This window comes from Hypomesus transpacificus, chromosome 18 (genome assembly GCF_021917145.1).
Source record: "Hypomesus transpacificus isolate Combined female chromosome 18, fHypTra1, whole genome shotgun sequence".
Classification (NCBI taxonomy): Eukaryota; Metazoa; Chordata; class Actinopteri; order Osmeriformes; family Osmeridae; genus Hypomesus; species Hypomesus transpacificus.
In genome coordinates, this window is record NC_061077.1 from 8,468,686 (window position 1) to 8,478,854 (window position 10,169).

At 38.1% G+C, this 10,169-nt stretch overlaps 1 protein-coding gene across 4 annotated transcripts in view; it reads right to left on the reverse strand.

Annotated features, from left to right (window-relative positions):
- LOC124481207 (paired box protein Pax-7-like) overlaps nucleotides 1–4,157 on the reverse strand; it is a 46,112-nt gene extending 41,955 nt beyond the window's left edge. Inside the window, exons 1-5 of one of the 4 annotated variants that reach the window (XM_047041086.1) lie at nucleotides 4,069–4,157; nucleotides 3,695–3,763; nucleotides 2,349–2,584; nucleotides 1,829–1,973; nucleotides 1,532–1,660 (exon numbers count right to left, since the gene is read on the reverse strand). In XM_047041086.1, coding sequence (XP_046897042.1) covers nucleotides 1,532–1,660; nucleotides 1,829–1,973; nucleotides 2,349–2,584; nucleotides 3,695–3,749 — 565 coding nt within the window. In that variant the 5' untranslated portion in view covers nucleotides 3,750–3,763; nucleotides 4,069–4,157. Of the gene's footprint in view, nucleotides 1–1,531; nucleotides 1,661–1,828; nucleotides 1,974–2,348; nucleotides 2,585–2,949; nucleotides 2,983–3,694; nucleotides 3,947–4,068 lie in introns of those variants that run through there. The other 3 variants (XM_047041083.1, XM_047041085.1, XM_047041084.1) reach the window with 3 other exon arrangements.
- Nucleotides 4,158–10,169: the final 6,012 nt, after the last annotated feature.

Sequence of the window (10,169 nt, forward strand, 5' to 3'; positions counted from 1 at the left end):
TAAAGAATTAAAAAGGGGGACAGTTGATATTCTAGTTTCAACATGTCACTGTAAAAGCCCAAACATAGAAATATGACTGAGGGTGAAACTGAAACGTGCCTTTTTTCTGCTATGGGGCCTATATTACTGTACTTCCGGTCTGTATTTTCACTGTCATTTAACTCACTTTGTCGGTGCATACGGTCAGATTTGTGTTACACTACTAGACAGTCTAACACAGCCAATAACTCAAATCAAGCGTAGAGTAGCCTTCTGACAATCAAAGTGTCACATCCCACAGGCCCATGAAGTGGGTCAAGTTGGCCGTGGCCAAAACGGTTGTTGGAATATAAGTATCATGCAGAGTCGCCTATATGCTTGCAGTTCAACCCATTGCCCTTTATAGGATGTATGTCTATGAGAGGCTAAATAAGAATTTGTTCCTGCTCAGGAAACATAAACAATTAGCCCAAGTTCATGACACAATAGCTTGCTAACAAAAAAGAATAAACACGTGGTTAGGAAACATTTTGAAAGTAACCACCCACATAGAAAAAATGCAGTTAAAGGGTGCATAGCTCGATTCTAAAATGAGAATTTTTGGCATGACACTGCTGGTACTTTCAGCACACATTCTATTGCATAATCTATTCCAACAGACTATTCTTTAATATTACAAAACTGTCAACCAGCAGGATGGATTGAATAATTCATTTTTCCTCAGTTCCCTTTTTGGGCTTTGTCCTTTTCTTTGCAGGTTTTCGAGGGCGAAAAAACGGCCAAATCGCCATTCTTTTTTTTCACCGCCATGTTTTTGAGGGGCTTGCCTTTGTATTTCAGAACCCCTTCGTCAATAGAATGGACGTCTTGAGGACTGAAGTTCATCGTCAAGAGTTAGTTTTTTCTCAAAAACGCTTTTGTGCAAAGGTTTACATAATATCCAGTCCACAAAACCATCATTTGGATTTAATTTCATTTATTTTGATAAAAGAATGTATATTCTCAATAAGTGCAATAAATAATACAATTAACGTCTTAATGTGGTTATAAAAATAAAAGATATGTAGGCTAAATGTTCTTTATCCATTAAATTGATCTTGATTCGTAAGGCTTTTTGGGCCAAACCTATTATAGGTCTATACATTTATACCTCGCTTAGCACATGCAGGACGGGAAGCGGAGTAACATGCTGATCGTAATTGATTGTCACATCGGCGTCCCTTGTCAGTTTCAAGGGACCGTTTAACCAGTCGCAGAGGACTCTGTTGTCCAAATGAATGCTCTTTCAAATAGCCTCCCCCTAGTTAATGCTCATGATAAATAATTAAGCAGGTCTAGTTAGTAGTAATCGTCTATATGGGCAAAGAGCTTTACTGCAAAATCACGACCGTATATAGTAATAACATTTGGTCCCATTTAAATTAACTTCATTTTTAAGAAGATAATCTTTAGGAGAGAGGTTTTAGGTCGATCGAATCGTATAGGCAGACATGGAGCCGACATATTGGGTATGCTTTCTCAACAGCAACAACACTTTATCTGTATGAAATACCTTTATCACCAAGAATGCCATCGATGCTGTGTTTGGTTTTCTTTTCTCCATCTTCATCCTTTTTATCGCAATCGTCTTCGTCGTCTTTCTTCCCAAATCGAGCTCTGAGAACACGACTTATTGAACTCACTACGAGAAAGAAAATGAATAAAAAATGAATTAAGCCAACAAATGCTGGTAACACAAAACTGCACCGAACAACTAAATAACGTATAGCCTGACACACTAATAGGCATACAAATGATAGGCAATTTACGACTAACAAAATGCTATAAAGACAGTAAAAGGGTTGCTTACCAGATGAGGCCTCACCTGAAGGAACTGTACTTCTGTCACACACCCCGTCTTTCAACAGCTTGTCTCGGATCTCCCAGCTAAACATGCCGGGGTTTTCTCGCTTGTATTCCTCAATGCGTTTCTCCACATCAGGCGTTGCTACCTGCTGTTGGATTTAATTCGTGCAGTACAATAGCAAGACGAAAGAAAAAAGAGAAAGAAGAAGAGGTCAAATAACTGAAAAAAAGTGAATTATAAATGTATAGGCCCAAAATAGGCCTACAGCTGCAGTTTGATTTTGTGTGGCCCATAATGCACGGCCTATAATGCAATTATTAAAGCAAATGAATAACGACATTAACCATAATAACAACAATAATTAGGCCTTTAATTTCAGTTGTTATTATTATTATTATTTTTGATGTAGTTATTATTATTGTTGTAGTTATTATTGTTATTGTTATTGTTATTAGTCTATTATTATTATTATTATTATTGTGCCCTCTCGTTTATTATTTTGCAAAGCCTTTAGCCTACTTACTCTAGGTTTGCTTCCACCAATTGCTCCGGGTCGGATTGAACCTGTTTCTTGATACCGACAAAGAATTTTGGAAACGCAGCCGTGAGAGACTCGGAGTTGTCGAGAGATCACACATGGTCGAATGCCGTGGTGGGCCATCTCCACTATTTTGTGACGGATATGATTTGGCAGTGGCCGTCCATTGATGAAAACTCCGCCGAGTTGATTCACTCGACCTTGACCCAGGGGAGTTGACACTGTGCAAAGAAAAAGAGATATACAGTGAAAACTTTGACGCCAATGATTTGACACATCAAACATTCTAAATCCTAACACCTTTAAAGGAATGTGTACTGATTTACAGTGATTATATACTGAGTTAAAGTAATGATGTGAAAATAAATCAATGTCAATTTAATGCTGACTGTCCTGATGAATTCTAGCCTTTCCGAAAAACGTATAGGCCTACTTTTATGCGTTGTTTTTTTAAAAACATTATAGGCCTATATTAGATGATCTGTTAGTAGCCTAGTTCTAATTCATTTTGCCCGACATGTTAAATATTAGCCTATACACACATCAAATGTGTCCTAAACAATCATTAGAATAAAGTATATCTTACCCATGCAATTGTTGAACGCCATCACGGATAGGCCTAGATATCATAAATCTACTGTTAACAATTTGACAGATAGTAATGTGTAATGTGGTTGAATGTCCTCTCTAGTCTGTACTGAATTACCAACAAAGGAATCGTACAAGACAACGTAAAAGGGTTCCGCTCTAGGCTATTTGTCATTAGTCAGATAAGACTTGAGTGTCCCATCCGGCACTGAAGAGGCTCTGAAGAGCGTGGCCTCGTCCGGCTTCATTATTCACCGTCATGCTGTACAAATATTGATGTAATCCATTGATTCTTCGTTTTGCTGTGTATTTTACTTTCGTTTCCAGCATCAGGACACTTCAATAAATCCCGGATCTTGGCTAACTTGCAACCTTCGTGTTTTGGGGGATTTATTGGCAGTACTTGAGCACGAACCTTGCTTGGGATACTCTCCCATGGACGACCAGCAAAATGCGAATAGTTCTGCATGAGTGTAATTTATAGTGACACAATTGGCTACTAAAATAGCCTAATCGAACTCCCAAACATTCGTCGATTTAACTGCACGCCCCAGTTTCAATAGTTTTAACAAATCTTTGTTTCTCTAAACAATAGACAGACAGGAGTAAATAAGAAAAATAAGAAAAACTCACATTTACTTGCCTATAATGACAACAAATAGGCATACCTTTCAACATGGTCAAATGTTCTGTTTAATTATGTTTGATGATATTCAGCTAAATATTGTAAGTTGCAAACTTACCTTCCAGGGGGAATCCTGTGCGGGGATAGTTCTGTCCAGGCGCCGGTCGCATCATTCGTGGTACTGTTCCTGGCAAAGATGACATTCTACAGTTAAAAATAACAGGCACAATAAGGCCAATATTTCATCTGCTAAACCAAATCCAGACGCGTTGGTGATAAAGATGAAAATATACAGGAAGTCCAATGTGCAAACGAAGAAAAAAGAAAAAAGAACATCCAGAAGGGATGCACGTCTGACCACTAACCCCCCAAAACGCTAAACACATTTGTTTCAAGAGCACGGTGGGGGGGGGGGGGGGGGGGAAGGAACAAAATAAGACTGCTGCGAACAAGGTGCAGTGTGTGCATATGGAGGAAGGGGATGTCCCTTACACTCTCAAATGGGCAAAGGTTACTTAATCTGCGCAGTGTTTTCCTAAAAGGTCTGGTCGTTTTTGATGGCAAACTCTGCTTGGACGTTGGGAGTAGTTTAAGTGGATAACTTTGCACGGGCGTATAGGAGGGGAGCTGTCGCGCACACCGATAGGCTGTCGAATATTTCTTTTATTCATGAGGGAAGACCGGAGACTAGCCAAGTTTTTTTTCCAGCCAATCCAGAAAACGCACAAATATTGATGCGTCTTTCCATTCATCGCACGCGGCTTCGAAACCAACAAAACATTTGATTGATTAAATAGCCTTTGGTGATTCTTCTATATACTGCATGAGATAAGCTTAAATATGACATATTTTGCATTTGATTTGGGTCACTTTAGCCTTGAAGGGTTTAGTTTGTTCTCACATTAAAGAATGTATGTATAAACATAGGCCTATATTACAATTAGTTTAAGAGTAGGTTATCTTGGGCTGAATGATGGCCATGTTCAAGCCCTGTTGTCAAGGATCATATAGTATTGCATCAACAAGTCTGATTAACATCATAATCATCCAATAAATAGTCCATCTTCAAGCGACAACATAGATTCAGGCATGCTATATTATCCTGACATTTGACTGTAAACGTAATTAAAAAGTAAACCCAAACCAAACGCAGAGCATCCACGAGGGATTTATGAGTGATACTTAGTTACGAGCAACCAGAACACCTCAGATGAAAATAATTGGGAAGATGTACCACACCTTTTGCTCATTTGCAGCAAATGAAATGGAAATGTTTGATTGTTTTAACGTTTACTTACCAAATTAAGACATAACAAGGTGTCCTACATTACCACAGCAATAGGAATAAGAACAAAAAGGGCTTCAAATCGTGGAAGTAGAAATTATGATTTCATATATCTAGGCCTATAGTCATATGCACCGTGCCGGCTATGCTTAAAGGTGAAAAAGACTTTCCAGCATAGGGTGAGTCGGGTCTAGTTTTGTTTGTTTGATTTATGATTATGTCAAACACATAATCAGAATTGGCCTACAAGTTGGACATAAACTATCCAATTTGACTAAATGAGCAAGACTCATGCATATTCGTGCATTTTTATAGATGATGGATTTGCTTGCCGGGTCTTTAACCTCGGTTAGGCCATTAAGTTGTAACTATGTTGTTATGTCGATCAAATTGAAAGGTAGGCTAATGCGTTAACTGTTTCGATAATAGACACTGTAAACCCTTGTAAACTGTTAAACTGACAAGCGTTGACTAGGCTACCCAGTCACTAACCTGTGGCAACTATGTTTGCCTTTCAAAGCCAGACCAATACCTGAATAGATCTAACCTAAAGCTCCACCTAAAGCTTTTGAAATAAAATCACGATACAAATATTGTAAAGGTCAATGGTAACGCTGTTAACGTAGTTTAAACGTCCAGTCTCCGCTGGCGCTTTGTAGTCATGGCGCGAAATGGCCTATAACCAACCCTAGACTAGAGGTTATTTAGCACAACTTTTGTTGCGCCAACCAAAGTTCCAAACATTAGGCTATATTGCGTGGCACCAGGCATAGTATTTATTACTAAGCCAAAAGGTGTAGACTATCTAAACAAACGATAAAGGGTTCTCTGCACTATATGTTGTCGGTCAGAAAGTGCATAGAACCGACTAACACAAAAAACACGTAGTTGAGTCAGATTGAGTAGGCAATGGTTACATATAGTAGGACTATATGAAATATTGAGACCTAAGGCAATGGTCACAACTCACTCCAACACCTTCGATTTATCTCTCTCTCAATAAAAATGAATTCATCAAAATCAGGGTGGGCAACTTTGCTTTGTGTGTCATTGATTTTCTACGCAAACCAATGTGTGACAGTATCCTTTAAATATCAAGGTGTTTAACTATCTAAGACCACGTGGGACACACCTGTAGATATTGTATTGTGTGCTTACAGTGTACTTAGAGAAAACATTTTGACAAGAGAGTGAACAGGTGCATACAAACAAAATGTCCCAACCCGGAGAATTGGTAACCAACCACAAGACATATTATAGTCTGGCCAAGGGGCTCCCCAGCTGGAAGTGTTTAAAGGTGTTAAATCAATGTGGTTTGTAATGACATCCTGTCACCATTTATCACGTAGAGCAGGAGGAAGGAATGTCAGTGTACACTGTACACTATGACGTAGAACTCTCACTCACAGAAACACTATGTGTGTGTACGTTCCCTTTGCTGTCATACCTGTTGTGTGGGTTGATTGGATTTTCCTCCTGTCTTTCTCATTTTGTGCACCTGTTCAATCAACTTTATCCATGGAAAATTGTGTTTTTTGATGTATAGGGAGTTATTGCTACTGGATACTATACACTCTCTTTTGATTGAACAGGGTAATGAGTAAGAGTTGCAATGAATGGGAAGAATCTGAGGTTCTCTCTTTATATTCATCTTCATTCCACATTCCCTCTTTCCAGCATGCAGAGCGCTTTTTAGTTTTCAAGCAATTTCACTTTTTTAGGTTGCTTTCTATGTACACTCATTGAATTTCATTAAAAAAAAAATACCTTCACAAAAGTATGCAATATACAGTAGGACTTAAACTGTAATATTTGAATTCCTCTTGGCAGACTGTAAATATGAATTTGTTCACAACTAACCTCCCTGGTTGAGTAGGGGTAAAGTAAATTAATTGTAATAAAAGTTCAACTACTCTGATGTATTGATTGCATAAATATTTAATTACCCATTGCAACACCTCGGAGCCCCTCTTCTTTTGGAGAGAGTGTGATATAAGCAGCTGAGGTCATGGAGCCGGTACATAACATCCAGTCAGTAACCCAGCTGGAGTGTCATCCTCTCATGCTAAAACTGCACCTCCTTTCATTTCCTTTTTGTTCTGTTCTTCCTTTCTCAGACAGGGAGAGAACGTATATGTGGAAGGGTCAGGAATCTAAGGACTCCGGGTGCATGCACTGGCACGTTAATTCAGTCTCCAAAAGCACCTAAATTGTTTTGCAATGAGCAACAATAAGCAGTCAATACGTGGTTTGCTATAAATCCACAAACTTAGCAATGTCTTACTTATATGGTAGTTTATGAAAAAATCATATTAAGTGGACAGTATAAAGAGAACCTAAGGAGCTGATTTAGTAATCTTTTGGCATACCTGTCATCTCCACAACAAGAAATTATAGAAAATACAAAACCCATCTGAAGGTCATTGCTGCTATTGCAGGTTTTGTTATTTGTGATTTTTGCGACTCATACAAGTCATGGAAATAGATCTGTAGATCTTACTTGATGTACTGAAATGCACAATACGACAGCAAATCACTAGTACAGAGACAAAAATGAACAGACTATAGTCATTTCAGCAGCCATTTGCTATTTTCAGTGTTCTAGTTAAACTAATTTAGTTGCACCTGGATGGAATCTATGACCTACAATTTAATGCAAATATATCTTATGTATTGTATTTAATTGAAAGAAACATAGAACACATTTAAGTTGTGTCCCAAGAGCAAAGTTGTGACCCCTACTTTTGACATAAGTTCATCGGATTTTCCTAGCATGTGATAGACTGTTTGGTTGTTTTGGTATAATCAGTTAGAAAAGCTTGCCTTTGAAAATGTCAAAAAGAAAGGACTCTGTTTAACATAGATAAAAGTAGCACTGTCAATTTTGCATGCTGTCTCAATTGGTTTCAGTAAATCAATCTGGGTGACCAACCCATGAAAAGTGAATCATTTGATGCCCCATATGCCTTCCTCACCCCACCCACTCCTATCCTACCATCTACTTTGTGTATGAGTGTGTTAGAGACTCTTCACAACTATTACCCATGTCATAATAGAGAAAACACCTTCACCGTAAAGAGTTTGGTGAAAGCTCAACCATATTTAGTCATTTACATTAGTCATTTGACGAACGCTCTTATCCAGAGCGACTTATAGTAAGCACAGGGATATTCTCCCTGAGGCAAGTAGGGTGAAGTGCCTTGCCCAAGGACACAACGTCATTTGGCACGGCCGGGAATCGAATCAGAAACCTTCTGATTACTAGCCCAATCCCCTAACCGCTCAGCCACCTGACTCCTTATTACCATATGGCTATGTGTAAAAACCAGTGTGATTTCTATTGTTGTAAAAATGACCATATGAGCGAGAAGAACACAACAACACTGTATAAAAAGGTGGGAATGACTTGTTAGTGTGAACACACTGCTTAACATTGAACATAACACTGGGTGATCTGCAATAATAGTTTATCAATAGTCATTGAAATATGCCATGTAGTCTGTCAAACTAGCAGATTCACTATCTCTTGTCTCTTTTTTTCCCATCAATTTCCTAGACAGCATAAAGGTCTCAATAAACATGTGAAACACAAATGGTTGCACAAACGCTAATCCAATTGCAAACAGAAAGATTCCCATACAATTTAAGAAGCGTTTGTAAGTTGTGGAGGCCGCTTTTTCAGCAACCATGGTCAAACCTCAGTAATCTCAATTAGGAGTGGGGTATTTGATACAGCGATGGTTCATAAGCCATACCCCATTCTCAAGCTATATGAGATGTTTGACTTTGGATTTTACACCACTGACTGCCAAACCATTAAGTGTCATTGGCATCCTAATTGTGTCTTAACCATGGGTGACACTATCATCAGTACAGCTGTGACCTTCTTAAACACAACCGCACTATGCTACACTATGTTGTAGAATATTTCTAGTTTTGGCTTTAGACAAGGAATGAATGATTAAAAGTATGTTGTTCAGTATGTGATTGGAACTTGTTCATGTAAAAAGACATCTATTTCTCAGTCCATACAGTATCTGTTCAGCAGACATTAATTTAGCAGAGTCGTAGGCTAATCAGAATCACAGATACTTTTGATACAAATCTTTCTCAATAATGTAAATACATTGGGATAACTTCAATGACCCTCAGTGCACCCACAGTACTGCAACATTGACAGCACATAAAACATAGCTAATTTCTTATGGTGGGGTATTTTTTACTCGTAGCCGGAGTGTTATCTGGCCATCCAAGCATCGCTAACTTGTTTTTTCACATGCGATTACTACTGGAACAGGCTGTCTCAGAATCAGAATGAGCATGGGACCTTCATGAGGGGCGTGAGCCACCTCTGGAATCAATGTCGCCATTTTGTGGATCATGCAACACAGATCCACCATGCAAGATGCATTTCGTTTGCTAACTAATTATCTGAAGTGCCTATTCATTGGCCAATTTTTCACAGGAGTAAAGTGGACAGCGTGATGGTGATGCTGTTAAGTTGAATAACATCTTCAGGCTTATTTCGGTACAATGTTTGTATTATGACTCAATGACTCTGCAGTGGTACATGTTTGGGTATTTGATCAACCCATTGACTTCGGTGCCTGAGTAGGCCTAAGCCAGAATGGACACCATTACCACTTATGTGAAGAAAATACCTTCCTCAATCTATTTTTAATATAGGGATGTGTTAAAAAAAACTAAACTGAAAAATGAAGAAATACAAAGAATATTCTACAGTATGGAGGAAGATGATCTATATGGAAAAATTTGTGGTGAAGCTCTCAGCCAATTAAGCAGTTAAGAATGGCAAACAGAGCAAGTAACCATATCAGGTAATAAAATGTATGTTACAGAGTAATGGACATTAAAATAAACATGCAACATTAATTTAAAAATTAATTTAAAAAGTTTCCAATCCAGACTTCACGCTATTATATCCATTTGATCAGCTTCACTTGAATTCAAATAATCTTTTTCTTCTAGATTCTGAAACAACCGTAGTTTGTAGAAGGTTCATTCGATTCCTCGAATTTAGAGCCTACTGGGAGCCTACTAGGATCACCAGGTTTTGGTAGATTACTCTGGTATCAGGAGAATCATCTAATCATCTTCCACACAATTGATAGTTTCAAGTATGTTTTTATATAATGTTGTTATTATATATATAATTTGAATATTTTATTAATAAACTAAATTATAATTGAACCATTGGTGGAACAACTAATGTATTGCTGGACAATTAATAGGAGACAACTAAAAATAAAAAAGGATATACTGAAAAGTATACTTTGCTGGCTAGTGC